Consider the following 18,117-nt stretch of genomic DNA (forward strand, 5'->3'; position numbering starts at 1 on the left):
CATGAAGGTCTCGTCATTGATTTTGCTGGAAAGGGGAGAAATTGTGCTTTACAATGGTATTAATTTATTAAATGTTTTGGGCGCTAAAATAAGGTCAAGTGTACGAAACACTGCAATGTATGTGAGTTTGCTAGCTACCGTTAGTGTGCTCCCCAAAAACGTTTGATCTTATGTTTTGATGAGCATGGGGCCTAGTGAATGCACACTATTTCTGCTCAACTTTTTTTTAAATTATGTCACTGTAGATGAAGTGTATGTTTTTTAGTCAAGCTGTGTGCTTTTCTGGCTCATTTACCCATTGTTGTCCTATGTCTTAACATTCACCAGTGCATTTATTGATAACATTCAACAAAATAAAAACGAATCTAGTGCAATTAAGAATTATATGTTCACGATCAGTGTCTTAACCTCTCTCAAAAATATGGTTTTGATCTTTGTAAAAAAAATAAGCATGTTGAGTTACAATAACGTGTCAGGTTGCATTTAAGTGCTCTTAGGTTTTATAGTTCCCCAATATTTCCATTTTAAGTCTACACGTTTCCAACAGTTGCTTTAGCATGCAGAAACAAATAAAGACATTATGTGTTGGCTGTTCGGCCTTATCAACAAATTATTCCCATTCACCTGCAACAAGCAAACTCAAATGTGCAAGTGCTTTTCCTATTTAAAATTTGTTTTTCTCTATATCTTTACACAGATTTTTGAAAGTCAAGATTGAGTTGATCACTAAAGATATGGAAGGGAATGAAAATGGCCAGGCACAAGGCACCGGTGCAGTAGCTGGAGTCTTCCTGGAGAAGACAAAGCAGAAGATAACAATATATCAGGCCATGAAGAAACGTCTACTGAAGCCTGGCACAGCGTTGGCCCTGTTGGAGGCCCAGGCTGCCACTGAGGGAATCATAGACCTTATCAACAACCGGAAACTTCCAGTAGAAGAAGCTGTCAAGGAAGGAATAATTGGACCTGAGATGAGAGAAAAACTCCTTGTTGCCGAGAGAGCCATTGATGGTTACATAGATCCTTACACAAATGAAAAAATGTCTGTATTCCAAGCCATACAAAAGGATGTGATTTCAAAAAATTATGGATCCCGGTTGCTTGAGGCACAGCTATCCACAAAACGCCTATTTGACCCTGTTGAAAAAAAACATGTTTCAGTGTACCTAGCGATTGAGAAGGGACACTATGAAAAAGGTTTACTCTCTGACCAGATGGAAGACCTCAAAGTTTTCTATGATCCAAACTCACAAGAAAATCTTAACTACTCACATCTGATAGAGAAATGCATAGTGGATCCTGACACTGGCTTACTGCTGCTCCCAGTTTGCATCACCTTCAAAGGCCTGCGAAGGGGGGTGTCCTCCACTGAGCTCCTGGCGGCAAACATCATTGACAAAGAGACCTATGACGACTTGCAGAAAGGCAAAACAACCACTCAGGATGTGATGCTCATGGAGACTGTGAAAGAGTACCTGGAAGGTAAAGGAGGTATCTCTGGTGTAGCTATGCTCTCGTCCAATCAGAGAATGAGTATCTATCAAGCCATGAAGCAGGGCATTCTTATGCCTGGAACAGCACTAGTTCTTCTTGAGGCACAGGCTGCCACTGGATTCATGATTGACCCTGTTCAGAACAAGAAATTCAGTGTGGACGAGGCTATTAAAAACAAAGTTGTGGGCCCTGACTACCATGCTAAACTGCTCTCGGCTGAGCGGGCAGTCACAGGATACAAAGACCCCTACACAGGTGAAACAATATCCCTGTTTCAGGCACTGTCAAAGAACCTAATCGTGAAGGAGCATGGGATTCGCTTACTGGAAGCTCAAATCGCCACAGGAGGAATAATTGATCCCATCAACAGTCACAGACTTCCTGTGGACGTGGCCTACAAGCGAGGTTTCTTTGATGAAGACATGAATGCAATACTTGCAGACTCAGGAGACGACACCAAAGGATTCTTTGATCCAAACACAAAGGAAAATCTGACATACCTTCAGCTGATGGGACGATGTGTTATCGACCCAGCCACTGGACTCTGCCTGCTTCCTCTTATGGAACAGTCAGGTGGTCGGAATCATAATTTCATCGACTATCAAAGCAAACTTAACTTCAAAGAAGTGAGAGTGAGGGTGACTTGTGGGAAGTACATGGGAATGATTGTATCCCTTTGGGAATTGCTGATGTCAGAATACTTCAACGAACATCAGAGGCAAGACATCATTCGGCAATACACACAGGGACACCTTACAATGGAGATGATGATCAGAAGAATTATGGAGGTTATAGAGCAATCAGTGAAAACAACCAACGTCGTCTTTGAAGGAATCCGGGAGACTGTCACAGCAAAGCAGCTGGTAGAGGCAGATATCATTAGCGAGAACGTCCTGGAGCAACTCAACAAGGGGAAGAAGACAGTGAAGGAGGTCACAGAGGATGAAACTGTTCAAATGTACTTACAAGGGAAAGACAGCATTGCAGGTGTTTTGCTTCCTGATTCTCAGATCATGACAATCTACCAGGCCAGACAAAAGGGAAAGCTAATGCCAGGAACTGCACTGATTCTACTGGAAGCTCAAGCAGCAACAGGCTTCATCATTGACCCTATTGCCAATAGAAAGTTTTCAGTGGATGAGGCAGTGAAGGCAAACATAGTGGGACCTGACCTTCATGGAAAGCTGCGTTCAGCAGAGAAAGCAGTGACTGGTTACAAAGATCCATACACTGGCAAAACCATCTCTCTGTTCCAAGCCATGCAGAAAGACCTCATCTTACAAGACCACGGAATTCGTCTGCTGGAGGCACAGATTGCCACTGGAGGAATCATTGACCCTCTTAACAGCCATCGTATTCCTGTCCATGTAGCCTACAAGAGGGGATATTTCAATGAGGAAATGAATCAGATTCTTGATGATCCAAGTGATGACACTAAGGGCTTCTTTGACCCCAACACTCATGAAAACCTCACTTACCTGAAGCTCTTGGCTAGGTGTGTCACTGATCCAAGCACAGGCCTTTGTCTTCTGCCACTCAAAGGCAAAAGCAATAGAGTCAACATACAAGATCACATAAAGGAGACATTCCAAGCTACAAATGTCACTGTTAAGTACGGCAGGTTCAGCTGCAAGCATGTAACACTCTGGGATCTCATCAACTCTGAATATCTGTGTGAGGACAAAAGGCAGGAATTATTCAAACTGTACAAGTTAAGGACGATCACAATCAAGGAAATCATTGTAATTATCCTGGAAATCATTGAAAGCAAGGAGATAAAGTGGCAAGCCGGTCTTAACTTTGAGGGTCTGAGGGGGAATGTTTCTGTTGTGGACCTTTTGAGGTTGGAAATTGTGGACGAAAAGACATACACAAGTCTGATTGAAGGGAAACTGACCAACAAGGATATAATGAAGATAGACACAGTTAGAACCTATCTGAGAGGAAACAGCTGTGTAGCCGGGGTGATACTCCAACCCTCCAGTCAAAAACTGAGCATCTATGAGGCCAAGAAAAAGGGCATCCTGACTCCTGGTACTGCGCTATCTCTTCTGGAAGCACAAGCTGCCACAGGCTTTATCATTGACCCTCTTCACAACCAGAAACTGACTGTGGATCATGCTCTTAAAGAGAAGATAATTGGCCCAGAGCTGTACGAAAAGCTCTTATCAGCAGAGAAGGCAGTAACTGGCTACACAGACCCCTACACTGATAAAAAGATCTCACTCTTCCAAGCCATGAAGAAAGATCTGATCCTGCAGCAGCATGGCATTCGTTTACTTGAAGCCCAGATTGCAACAGGTGGCATCATTGACCCATTGAATTGTCTTCATTTGCCCCTTGAAGTTGCTTACAGAAAGGGATACTTTGATGCAGAGCTTAATCAAATCCTGACAGATCCCAGTGATGACACCAAGGGATTTTTTGACCCAAGGACACAAGCAAACTTGACCTACATGGAAATGATGGAGCAATGCATAAAGGACCCAGAGACGGGTCTGTTTCTTCTGCCACTGATGGACAAAACTAAAACACAGGATGAAACTGAAAAAATGTACTCAGACGCTGAGATTAAACAGGAGTTTGAAAAGACAACTGTTAGCATATCAGTAGGGCGTTATTCAGGAAAGACAGTCTCTCTTTGGTATTTGATTCACTCTGGATACTTTACTGATGATCAGAGACTCCAGTTCCTTGAAAAATACAGAACAAAGAAGATGAACATACAAGTAATAATCACTTTGGTCATTTCCACCATTACAAAACTGGAAGAGAACGAAACTCTGAAAACAACAATAGGTTTGAGAAAGCCTGTCTCTGCAAAACAACTATTGAAATCAAGCATAATCGATGCCAATACCTTCAAGAGTTTGGAGGAAGGAAAAGTAACTCTCGAACAAGTGACCAAACTGGAATCTGTGAAGCAATACCTAAGGGGTACAGGAAGTATTGCTGGCATCCAGATTCTTCCATCCAAAAAAGTAATGAGCATTTATGAGGCAAAGCTGCAAGGTTTGCTAACACCTGGTACTGCACTGAAACTGCTTGAGGCTCAGGCTGCAACAGGGTTTGTCATCGATCCAATCAAGAACAAATATTTATCTGTTGATGAGGCCGCAAGAGAACGACTAATTGGACTAGAAATACATGAAAAACTACTCTCAGCTGAACGAGCAGTCACTGGATATGTAGATCCATACACAGATGACACAATATCTTTATTTGAAGCCATGAAAAAAGATCTGATTGAGAAAGGCCACGGGATACATCTGCTAGAAGCACAAATTGCAACAGGGGGAATAATTGACCCAGTCAACAGCTACAGGATACCTTCTCATGTCGCCAAGAAAAATGGCTACCTTGATGAAGAAACAAGTGAAGTAATGTCTAATCCAAAAGATGACACAAAAGGATTCTTTGACCCCAGCACCAAGGAAAACCTAACATACCTTCAGCTAAGAGAGAGGTGTGAAAAGGATTCTCAGACAGGACTTTTACTCCTACCATTACATGTAGAAGCTGGAGGTGACTTTCACACAGATGAACAAACAGAGCAGGAATTCAAAGACAAAGTTGTGGTCATCAATGCAGGTAAATTTGAAGACAAACAAGTGTCACTGTGGGATGTGTTAATCTCTGAATATATTTCAAAACAGAAGAGAGAGCAGCTCTTGAAACAGTACAAGACAAGATCATTGACAATGAAAGAGATAATAGAAATAGTCAGCATAATAATACAGGAAGTGACGTCAAAACAAATAAAGTTCAAAGGACTGAGGAAGCAGGTATCAGCAAGTGAGCTTTATGAGTCACAAATCATCTCAAAGGAACTATTCACTCAGATTATCCATGGAGAAGTTACTGAAGAGACGGTAGGGGAAATGGAATCTATTCAAAAGTACCTTGGGGCAACAAATTGCATTGCAGGAGTAAGAATTGAATCCACCAAAAAGACCATGAGCATCTATGAGGCCAAATCCAAAGGTCTTCTAACTCCTGGAACCTCCCTGGTTCTGCTGGAGGCTCAAGCTGCCACTGGATTTGTCATTGACCCAGTGAAGAACAAGAAGCTCTCTGTAGAAGAGGCAGCCGCTCAAGGTGTGGTTGGGAACGAGTGGAAGAACAAACTGCTTTCAGCAGAGAGGGCAGTCACTGGATACAAAGATCCCTACACAGGAAACACTATTTCCTTGTTCCAGGCCTTGAAAAAGGATCTAATTGTCAAGGACCATGGAATTCGCCTTCTTGAGGCACAGATTGCAACTGGTGGAATCATCGATCCAGTGTACAGTCATAGAGTGCCAGTAGAGGTGGCATACCAGAGAGGATACTTTGATGAGGAAATGAACCAGATCCTCGATGACCCTGACGATGACACCAAGGGCTTTTTTGACCCCAACACACAAGAGAACCTCACCTACCTGCAGCTTGTGGAGAGGTGTGTGACAGACCCAGATACTGGCCTTAGCTTACTCGTAATTGTCAAAAAAGGAGAGTTTTACTTCTTCATTGATGAGCAAACCAAGAACATTCTAAAGGCTATGACAACAACTAAGGCCGGAGGCAAATTTCAAGGACAGAAAGTGTCTCTATGGGATCTCCTCTACTCAAAATACATCACAGAGGAGAGAAGGAGAGAGCTTGTGCAGCAGTATAAATCTGGAGCAATCCCTATTGAACGCTTCATGGAGATTATCCTAGCAAATATTCAACAAAAGACTACCACCACAATAACCACAACATCTTCAGAGACAACATGCACACCACCACCTGAGACAGAGTCAGAGAAAACAACCATTACCACAACAACCACAGAGACAAGCTTCCATGGTATCAGGAAGAATGTCACCGCTGGCGAGCTGCTTGCCTCAAAAATCATTGACAAGAAACTCTATGAAGACCTCAACACAGGAAAAGTCACAGTGAACCAAGTGAGTGAAATGGACTCAGTACACAAGTACCTGGAGGGAACTAATAGCATTGCAGGTGTATATGTTCAGTCCACCAAACAGACCATGAGCATCTACGAGGCCAAATCCAAAGGTCTTCTAACTCCTGGAACCTCCCTGGTTCTGCTGGAGGCTCAAGCTGCCACTGGATTTGTCATTGACCCAGTGAAGAACAAGAAGCTCTCTGTAGAAGAGGCAGCCGCTCAAGGTGTGGTTGGGAACGAGTGGAAGAACAAACTGCTTTCAGCAGAGAGGGCAGTCACTGGATACAAAGATCCCTACACAGGAAACACGATTTCCTTGTTCCAGGCCTTGAAAAAGGATCTAATTGTCAAGGACCATGGAATTCGCCTTCTTGAGGCACAGATTGCAACTGGTGGAATCATCGATCCAGTGTACAGTCATAGAGTGCCAGTAGAGGTGGCGTACCAGAGAGGATACTTTGATGAGGAAATGAACCAGATCCTCGATGACCCTGACGATGACACCAAGGGCTTTTTTGACCCCAACACACAAGAGAACCTCACCTACCTGCAGCTTGTGGAGAGGTGTGTGACAGACCCAGATACTGGCCTTAGCTTACTCGTAATTGTCAAAAAAGGAGAGTTTTACTTCTTCATTGATGAGCAAACCAAGAACATTCTAAAGGCTATGACAACAACTAAGGCCGGAGGCAAATTTCAAGGACAGAAAGTGTCTCTATGGGATCTCCTCTACTCAAAATACATCACAGAGGAGAGAAGGAGAGAGCTTGTGCAGCAGTATAAATCTGGAGCAATCCCTATTGAACGCTTCATGGAGATTATCCTAGCAAATATTCAACAAAAGACTACCACCACAATAACCACAACATCTTCAGTGACAACATGCACACCACCACCTGAGACAAAGTCAGAGAAAACAACCATTACCACAACAACCACAGAGACAAGCTTCCATGGTATCAGGAAGAATGTCACCGCTGGCGAGCTGCTTGCCTCAAAAATCATTGACAAGAAACTCTATGAAGACCTCAACACAGGAAAAGTCACAGTGAACCAAGTGAGTGAAATGGACTCAGTACACAAGTACCTGGAGGGAACTAATAGCATTGCAGGTGTATATGTTCAGTCCACCAAACAGACCATGAGCATCTACGAGGCCAAATCCAAAGGTCTTCTAACTCCTGGAACCTCCCTGGTTCTGCTGGAGGCTCAAGCTGCCACTGGATTTGTCATTGACCCAGTGAAGAACAAGAAGCTCTCTGTAGAAGAGGCAGCCGCTCAAGGTGTGGTTGGGAACGAGTGGAAGAACAAACTGCTTTCAGCAGAGAGGGCAGTCACTGGATACAAAGATCCCTACACAGGAAACACTATTTCCTTGTTCCAGGCCTTGAAAAAGGATCTAATTGTCAAGGACCATGGAATTCGCCTTCTTGAGGCACAGATTGCAACTGGTGGAATCATCGATCCAGTGTACAGTCATAGAGTGCCAGTAGAGGTGGCGTACCAGAGAGGATACTTTGATGAGGAAATGAACCAGATCCTCGATGACCCTGACGATGACACCAAGGGCTTTTTTGACCCCAACACACAAGAGAACCTCACCTACCTGCAGCTTGTGGAGAGGTGTGTGACAGACCCAGATACTGGCCTTAGCTTACTCGTAATTGTCAAAAAAGGAGAGTTTTACTTCTTCATTGATGAGCAAACCAAGAACATTCTAAAGGCTATGACAACAACTAAGGCCGGAGGCAAATTTCAAGGACAGAAAGTGTCTCTATGGGATCTCCTCTACTCAAAATACATCACAGAGGAGAGAAGGAGAGAGCTTGTGCAGCAGTATAAATCTGGAGCAATCCCTATTGAACGCTTCATGGAGATTATCCTAGCAAATATTCAACAAAAGACTACCACCACAATAACCACAACATCTTCAGTGACAACATGCACACCACCACCTGAGACAAAGTCAGAGAAAACAACCATTACCACAACAACCACAGAGACAAGCTTCCATGGTATCAGGAAGAATGTCACCGCTGGCGAGCTGCTTGCCTCAAAAATCATTGACAAGAAACTCTATGAAGACCTCAACACAGGAAAAGTCACAGTGAACCAAGTGAGTGAAATGGACTCAGTACATAAGTACCTGGAGGGAACTAATAGCATTGCAGGTGTATATGTTCAGTCCACCAAACAGACCATGAGCATCTACGAGGCCAAATCCAAAGGTCTTCTAACTCCTGGAACCTCCCTGGTTCTGCTGGAGGCTCAAGCTGCCACTGGATTTGTCATTGACCCAGTGAAGAACAAGAAGCTCTCTGTAGAAGAGGCAGCCGCTCAAGGTGTGGTTGGGAACGAGTGGAAGAACAAACTGCTTTCAGCAGAGAGGGCAGTCACTGGATACAAAGATCCCTACACAGGAAACACTATTTCCTTGTTCCAGGCCTTGAAAAAGGATCTAATTGTCAAGGACCATGGAATTCGCCTTCTTGAGGCACAGATTGCAACTGGTGGAATCATCGATCCAGTGTACAGTCATAGAGTGCCAGTAGAGGTGGCGTACCAGAGAGGATACTTTGATGAGGAAATGAACCAGATCCTCGATGACCCTGACGATGACACCAAGGGCTTTTTTGACCCCAACACACAAGAGAACCTCACCTACCTGCAGCTTGTGGAGAGGTGTGTGACAGACCCAGATACTGGCCTTAGCTTACTCGTAATTGTCAAAAAAGGAGAGTTTTACTTCTTCATTGATGAGCAAACCAAGAACATTCTAAAGGCTATGACAACAACTAAGGCCGGAGGCAAATTTCAAGGACAGAAAGTGTCTCTATGGGATCTCCTCTACTCAAAATACATCACAGAGGAGAGAAGGAGAGAGCTTGTGCAGCAGTATAAATCTGGAGCAATCCCTATTGAACGCTTCATGGAGATTATCCTAGCAAATATTCAACAAAAGACTACCACCACAATAACCACAACATCTTCAGTGACAACATGCACACCACCACCTGAGACAAAGTCAGAGAAAACAACCATTACCACAACAACCACAGAGACAAGCTTCCATGGTATCAGGAAGAATGTCACCGCTGGCGAGCTGCTTGCCTCAAAAATCATTGACAAGAAACTCTATGAAGACCTCAACACAGGAAAAGTCACAGTGAACCAAGTGAGTGAAATGGACTCAGTACATAAGTACCTGGAGGGAACTAATAGCATTGCAGGTGTATATGTTCAGTCCACCAAACAGACCATGAGCATCTACGAGGCCAAATCCAAAGGTCTTCTAACTCCTGGAACCTCCCTGGTTCTGCTGGAGGCTCAAGCTGCCACTGGATTTGTCATTGACCCAGTGAAGAACAAGAAGCTCTCTGTAGAAGAGGCAGCCGCTCAAGGTGTGGTTGGGAACGAGTGGAAGAACAAACTGCTTTCAGCAGAGAGGGCAGTCACTGGATACAAAGATCCCTACACAGGAAACACTATTTCCTTGTTCCAGGCCTTGAAAAAGGATCTAATTGTCAAGGACCATGGAATTCGCCTTCTTGAGGCACAGATTGCAACTGGTGGAATCATCGATCCAGTGTACAGTCATAGAGTGCCAGTAGAGGTGGCGTACCAGAGAGGATACTTTGATGAGGAAATGAACCAGATCCTCGATGACCCTGACGATGACACCAAGGGCTTTTTTGACCCCAACACACAAGAGAACCTCACCTACCTGCAGCTTGTGGAGAGGTGTGTGACAGACCCAGATACTGGCCTTAGCTTACTCGTAATTGTCAAAAAAGGAGAGTTTTACTTCTTCATTGATGAGCAAACCAAGAACATTCTAAAGGCTATGACAACAACTAAGGCCGGAGGCAAATTTCAAGGACAGGAAGTGTCTCTATGGGATCTCCTCTACTCAAAATACATCACAGAGGAGAGAAGGAGAGAGCTTGTGCAGCAGTATAAATCTGGAGCAATCCCTATTGAACGCTTCATGGAGATTATCCTAGCAAATATTCAACAAAAGACTACCACCACAATAACCACAACATCTTCAGTGACAACATGCACACCACCACCTGAGACAAAGTCAGAGAAAACAACCATTACCACAACAACCACAGAGACAAGCTTCCATGGTATCAGGAAGAATGTCACCGCTGGCGAGCTGCTTGCCTCAAAAATCATTGACAAGAAACTCTATGAAGACCTCAACACAGGAAAAGTCACAGTGAACCAAGTGAGTGAAATGGACTCAGTACACAAGTACCTGGAGGGAACTAATAGCATTGCAGGTGTATATGTTCAGTCCACCAAACAGACCATGAGCATCTACGAGGCCAAATCCAAAGGTCTTCTAACTCCTGGAACCTCCCTGGTTCTGCTGGAGGCTCAAGCTGCCACTGGATTTGTCATTGACCCAGTGAAGAACAAGAAGCTCTCTGTAGAAGAGGCAGCCGCTCAAGGTGTGGTTGGGAACGAGTGGAAGAACAAACTGCTTTCAGCAGAGAGGGCAGTCACTGGATACAAAGATCCCTACACAGGAAACACTATTTCCTTGTTCCAGGCCTTGAAAAAGGATCTAATTGTCAAGGACCATGGAATTCGCCTTCTTGAGGCACAGATTGCAACTGGTGGAATCATCGATCCAGTGTACAGTCATAGAGTGCCAGTAGAGGTGGCGTACCAGAGAGGATACTTTGATGAGGAAATGAACCAGATCCTCGATGACCCTGACGATGACACCAAGGGCTTTTTTGACCCCAACACACAAGAGAACCTCACCTACCTGCAGCTTGTGGAGAGGTGTGTGACAGACCCAGATACTGGCCTTAGCTTACTCGTAATTGTCAAAAAAGGAGAGTTTTACTTCTTCATTGATGAGCAAACCAAGAACATTCTAAAGGCTATGACAACAACTAAGGCCGGAGGCAAATTTCAAGGACAGAAAGTGTCTCTATGGGATCTCCTCTACTCAAAATACATCACAGAGGAGAGAAGGAGAGAGCTTGTGCAGCAGTATAAATCTGGAGCAATCCCTATTGAACGCTTCATGGAGATTATCCTAGCAAATATTCAACAAAAGACTACCACCACAATAACCACAACATCTTCAGTGACAACATGCACACCACCACCTGAGACAAAGTCAGAGAAAACAACCATTACCACAACAACCACAGAGACAAGCTTCCATGGTATCAGGAAGGAATGTCACCGCTGGCGAGCTGCTTGCCTCAAAAATCATTGACAAGAAACTCTATGAAGACCTCAACACAGGAAAAGTCACAGTGAACCAAGTGAGTGAAATGGACTCAGTACACAAGTACCTGGAGGGAACTAATAGCATTGCAGGTGTATATGTTCAGTCCACCAAACAGACCATGAGCATCTACGAGGCCAAATCCAAAGGTCTTCTAACTCCTGGAACCTCCCTAGGTTCTGCTGGAGGCTCAAGCTGCCACTGGATTTGTCATTGACCCAGTGAAGAACAAGAAGCTCTCTGTAGAAGAGGCAGCCGCTCAAGGTGTGGTTGGGAACGAGTGGAAGAACAAACTGCTTTCAGCAGAGAGGGCAGTCACTGGATACAAAGATCCCTACACAGGAAACACTATTTCCTTGTTCCAGGCCTTGAAAAAGGATCTAATTGTCAAGGACCATGGAATTCGCCTTCTTGAGGCACAGATTGCAACTGGTGGAATCATCGATCCAGTGTACAGTCATAGAGTGCCAGTAGAGGTGGCGTACCAGAGAGGATACTTTGATGAGGAAATGAACCAGATCCTCGATGACCCTGACGATGACACCAAGGGCTTTTTTGACCCCAACACACAAGAGAACCTCACCTACCTGCAGCTTGTGGAGAGGTGTGTGACAGACCCAGATACTGGCCTTAGCTTACTCGTAATTGTCAAAAAAGGAGAGTTTTACTTCTTCATTGATGAGCAAACCAAGAACATTCTAAAGGCTATGACAACAACTAAGGCCGGAGGCAAATTTCAAGGACAGAAAGTGTCTCTATGGGATCTCCTCTACTCAAAATACATCACAGAGGAGAGAAGGAGAGAGCTTGTGCAGCAGTATAAATCTGGAGCAATCCCTATTGAACGCTTCATGGAGATTATCCTAGCAAATATTCAACAAAAGACTACCACCACAATAACCACAACATCTTCAGTGACAACATGCACACCACCACCTGAGACAAAGTCAGAGAAAACAACCATTACCACAACAACCACAGAGACAAGCTTCCATGGTATCAGGAAGAATGTCACCGCTGGCGAGCTGCTTGCCTCAAAAATCATTGACAAGAAACTCTATGAAGACCTCAACACAGGAAAAGTCACAGTGAACCAAGTGAGTGAAATGGACTCAGTACACAAGTACCTGGAGGGAACTAATAGCATTGCAGGTGTATATGTTCAGTCCACCAAACAGACCATGAGCATCTACGAGGCCAAATCCAAAGGTCTTCTAACTCCTGGAACCTCCCTGGTTCTGCTGGAGGCTCAAGCTGCCACTGGATTTGTCATTGACCCAGTGAAGAACAAGAAGCTCTCTGTAGAAGAGGCAGCCGCTCAAGGTGTGGTTGGGAACGAGTGGAAGAACAAACTGCTTTCAGCAGAGAGGGCAGTCACTGGATACAAAGATCCCTACACAGGAAACACGATTTCCTTGTTCCAGGCCTTGAAAAAGGATCTAATTGTCAAGGACCATGGAATTCGCCTTCTTGAGGCACAGATTGCAACTGGTGGAATCATCGATCCAGTGTACAGTCATAGAGTGCCAGTAGAGGTGGCGTACCAGAGAGGATACTTTGATGAGGAAATGAACCAGATCCTCGATGACCCTGACGATGACACCAAGGGCTTTTTTGACCCCAACACACAAGAGAACCTCACCTACCTGCAGCTTGTGGAGAGGTGTGTGACAGACCCAGATACTGGCCTTAGCTTACTCGTAATTGTCAAAAAAGGAGAGTTTTACTTCTTCATTGATGAGCAAACCAAGAACATTCTAAAGGCTATGACAACAACTAAGGCCGGAGGCAAATTTCAAGGACAGAAAGTGTCTCTATGGGATCTCCTCTACTCAAAATACATCACAGAGGAGAGAAGGAGAGAGCTTGTGCAGCAGTATAAATCTGGAGCAATCCCTATTGAACGCTTCATGGAGATTATCCTAGCAAATATTCAACAAAAGACTACAACCACAATAACCACAACATCTTCAGTGACAACATGCACACCACCACCTGAGACAAAGTCAGAGAAAACAACCATTACCACAACAACCACAGAGACAAGCTTCCATGGTATCAGGAAGGATGTCACCGCTGGCGAGCTGCTTGCCTCAAAAATCATTGACAAGAAACTCTATGAAGACCTCAACACAGGAAAAGTCACAGTGAACCAAGTGAGTGAAATGGACTCAGTACACAAGTACCTGGAGGGAACTAATAGCATTGCAGGTGTATATGTTCAGTCCACCAAACAGACCATGAGCATCTACGAGGCCAAATCCAAAGGTCTTCTAACTCCTGGAACCTCCCTGGTTCTGCTGGAGGCTCAAGCTGCCACTGGATTTGTCATTGACCCAGTGAAGAACAAGAAGCTCTCTGTAGAAGAGGCAGCCGCTCAAGGTGTGGTTGGGAACGAGTGGAAGAACAAACTGCTTTCAGCAGAGAGGGCAGTCACTGGATACAAAGATCCCTACACAGGAAACACGATTTCCTTGTTCCAGGCCTTGAAAAAGGATCTAATTGTCAAGGACCATGGAATTCGCCTTCTTGAGGCACAGATTGCAACTGGTGGAATCATCGATCCAGTGTACAGTCATAGAGTGCCAGTAGAGGTGGCGTACCAGAGAGGATACTTTGATGAGGAAATGAACCAGATCCTCGATGACCCTGACGATGACACCAAGGGCTTTTTTGACCCCAACACACAAGAGAACCTCACCTACCTGCAGCTTGTGGAGAGGTGTGTGACAGACCCAGATACTGGCCTTAGCTTACTCGTAATTGTCAAAAAAGGAGAGTTTTACTTCTTCATTGATGAGCAAACCAAGAACATTCTAAAGGCTATGACAACAACTAAGGCCGGAGGCAAATTTCAAGGACAGAAAGTGTCTCTATGGGATCTCCTCTACTCAAAATACATCACAGAGGAGAGAAGGAGAGAGCTTGTGCAGCAGTATAAATCTGGAGCAATCCCTATTGAACGCTTCATGGAGATTATCCTAGCAAATATTCAACAAAAGACTACCACCACAATAACCACAACATCTTCAGTGACAACATGCACACCACCACCTGAGACAAAGTCAGAGAAAACAACCATTACCACAACAACCACAGAGACAAGCTTCCATGGTATCAGGAAGAATGTCACCGCTGGCGAGCTGCTTGCCTCAAAAATCATTGACAAGAAACTCTATGAAGACCTCAACACAGGAAAAGTCACAGTGAACCAAGTGAGTGAAATGGACTCAGTACACAAGTACCTGGAGGGAACTAATAGCATTGCAGGTGTATATGTTCAGTCCACCAAACAGACCATGAGCATCTACGAGGCCAAATCCAAAGGTCTTCTAACTCCTGGAACCTCCCTGGTTCTGCTGGAGGCTCAAGCTGCCACTGGATTTGTCATTGACCCAGTGAAGAACAAGAAGCTCTCTGTAGAAGAGGCAGCCGCTCAAGGTGTGGTTGGGAACGAGTGGAAGAACAAACTGCTTTCAGCAGAGAGGGCAGTCACTGGATACAAAGATCCCTACACAGGAAACACGATTTCCTTGTTCCAGGCCTTGAAAAAGGATCTAATTGTCAAGGACCATGGAATTCGCCTTCTTGAGGCACAGATTGCAACTGGTGGAATCATCGATCCAGTGTACAGTCATAGAGTGCCAGTAGAGGTGGCGTACCAGAGAGGATACTTTGATGAGGAAATGAACCAGATCCTCGATGACCCTGACGATGACACCAAGGGCTTTTTTGACCCCAACACACAAGAGAACCTCACCTACCTGCAGCTTGTGGAGAGGTGTGTGACAGACCCAGATACTGGCCTTAGCTTACTCGTAATTGTCAAAAAAGGAGAGTTTTACTTCTTCATTGATGAGCAAACCAAGAACATTCTAAAGGCTATGACAACAACTAAGGCCGGAGGCAAATTTCAAGGACAGAAAGTGTCTCTATGGGATCTCCTCTACTCAAAATACATCACAGAGGAGAGAAGGAGAGAGCTTGTGCAGCAGTATAAATCTGGAGCAATCCCTATTGAACGCTTCATGGAGATTATCCTAGCAAATATTCAACAAAAGACTACAACCACAATAACCACAACATCTTCAGTGACAACATGCACACCACCACCTGAGACAAAGTCAGAGAAAACAACCATTACCACAACAACCACAGAGACAAGCTTCCATGGTATCAGGAAGGATGTCACCGCTGGCGAGCTGCTTGCCTCAAAAATCATTGACAAGAAACTCTATGAAGACCTCAACACAGGAAAAGTCACAGTGAACCAAGTGAGTGAAATGGACTCAGTACACAAGTACCTGGAGGGAACTAATAGCATTGCAGGTGTATATGTTCAGTCCACCAAACAGACCATGAGCATCTACGAGGCCAAATCCAAAGGTCTTCTAACTCCTGGAACCTCCCTGGTTCTGCTGGAGGCTCAAGCTGCCACTGGATTTGTCATTGACCCAGTGAAGAACAAGAAGCTCTCTGTAGAAGAGGCAGCCGCTCAAGGTGTGGTTGGGAACGAGTGGAAGAACAAACTGCTTTCAGCAGAGAGGGCAGTCACTGGATACAAAGATCCCTACACAGGAAACACGATTTCCTTGTTCCAGGCCTTGAAAAAGGATCTAATTGTCAAGGACCATGGAATTCGCCTTCTTGAGGCACAGATTGCAACTGGTGGAATCATCGATCCAGTGTACAGTCATAGAGTGCCAGTAGAGGTGGCGTACCAGAGAGGATACTTTGATGAGGAAATGAACCAGATCCTCGATGACCCTGACGATGACACCAAGGGCTTTTTTGACCCCAACACACAAGAGAACCTCACCTACCTGCAGCTTGTGGAGAGGTGTGTGACAGACCCAGATACTGGCCTTAGCTTACTCGTAATTGTCAAAAAAGGAGAGTTTTACTTCTTCATTGATGAGCAAACCAAGAACATTCTAAAGGCTATGACAACAACTAAGGCCGGAGGCAAATTTCAAGGACAGAAAGTGTCTCTATGGGATCTCCTCTACTCAAAATACATCACAGAGGAGAGAAGGAGAGAGCTTGTGCAGCAGTATACATCTGGAGCAATCCCTATTGAACGCTTCATGGAGATTATCCTAGCAATTATTCAACAAAAGACTACCACCACAATAACCACAACATCTTCAGTGACAACATGCACACCGCCACCTGAGACAAAGTCAGAGAAAACAACCATTACCACAACAACCACAGAGATAAGCTTCCATGGTATCAGGAAGAATGTCACCGCTGGCGAGCTGCTTGCCTCAAAAATCATTGACAAGAAACTCTATGAAGACCTCAACACAGGAAAAGTCACAGTGAACCAAGTGAGTGAAATGGACTCAGTACACAAGTACCTGGAGGGAACTAATTGCATTGCAGGTGTATATGTTCAGTCCACCAAACAGACCATGAGCATCTACGAGGCCAAATCTAAAGGTCTTCTAACTCCTGGAACCTCTCTGGTTCTGCTGGAGGCTCAAGCTGCCACTGGATTTGTCATTGACCCAGTGAAGAACAAGAAGCTCTCTGTAGAAGAGGCAGCTGCTCAAGGTGTGGTTGGGAACGAGTGGAAGAACAAACTGCTTTCAGCAGAGAGGGCAGTCACTGGATACAAAGATCCCTACACAGGAAACACTATTTCCTTGTTCCAGGCCTTGAAAAAGGATCTAATTGTCAAGGACCATGGAATTCGCCTTCTTGAGGCACAGATTGCAACTGGTGGAATCATCGATCCAGTGTACAGTCATAGAGTGCCAGTAGAGGTGGCGTACCAGAGAGGATACTTTGATGAGGAAATGAACCAGATCCTCGATGACCCTGACGATGACACCAAGGGCTTTTTTGACCCAAACACACAAGAGAACCTCACCTATCTGCAGCTTCTGGAGAGGTGTGTGAGGGACCCAGACACTGGTCTTAGCTTTCTGTCTCTGAATAAGTAAGCTTATAAGGATTTGTCGTAAAATCGTCATCAAAGATGTGCAGATATAATTCTGAAGTATTTTCATTAAATTTTATATGCATTCCATTATATTTTATTACATGTAATTGCTTTCGGTGTTGATGGGGAGAATTATTCTGAATATCATTTAATAAAAGTGATTTTTAAAGTGAATTTTGTTATTGTGAAGTAATCCACAATTTAATTGTACAGTGCCTTTGGAAAGTTTTCATACCTCTTGACATTTATTCTAAAATGTATTATATATTTTTCCCCCCTCATCAATACACACACAATACCCTATAATGACAATGCCAAAACATTTTTTTTACATCTTTGCTAATTTAAATTAGAAAAAAAAAACGTAAAAATTTCATTTACATTATTATTCAGACCCTTTACTCAATACTTTTTTGAAGATCGTTTGGCAGCGATTTGAAATCTTCTCAAGATCTGTCAGGTTGGATGGGGAGCGTTGCTGCA

The 18,117-nt window shown here is 44.3% G+C and overlaps 1 protein-coding gene across 1 annotated transcript; it reads left to right on the plus strand.

The window, feature by feature from the left end:
• Nucleotides 1-734: 734 nt before the first annotated feature.
• eppk1 (epiplakin 1) lies at nt 735-17,808 on the plus strand. Its single transcript, XM_038971464.1, is given in 3 exon segments — nt 735-11,633; nt 11,635-11,859; nt 11,861-17,808. Coding segments are annotated over 3 exon segments (16,899 nt in total). The 3' UTR covers nt 17,636-17,808.
• Nucleotides 17,809-18,117: the final 309 nt, after the last annotated feature.

Source organism: Salvelinus namaycush, chromosome 32, assembly GCF_016432855.1.
Source record: "Salvelinus namaycush isolate Seneca chromosome 32, SaNama_1.0, whole genome shotgun sequence".
NCBI lineage: Eukaryota > Metazoa > Chordata > Actinopteri > Salmoniformes > Salmonidae > Salvelinus > Salvelinus namaycush.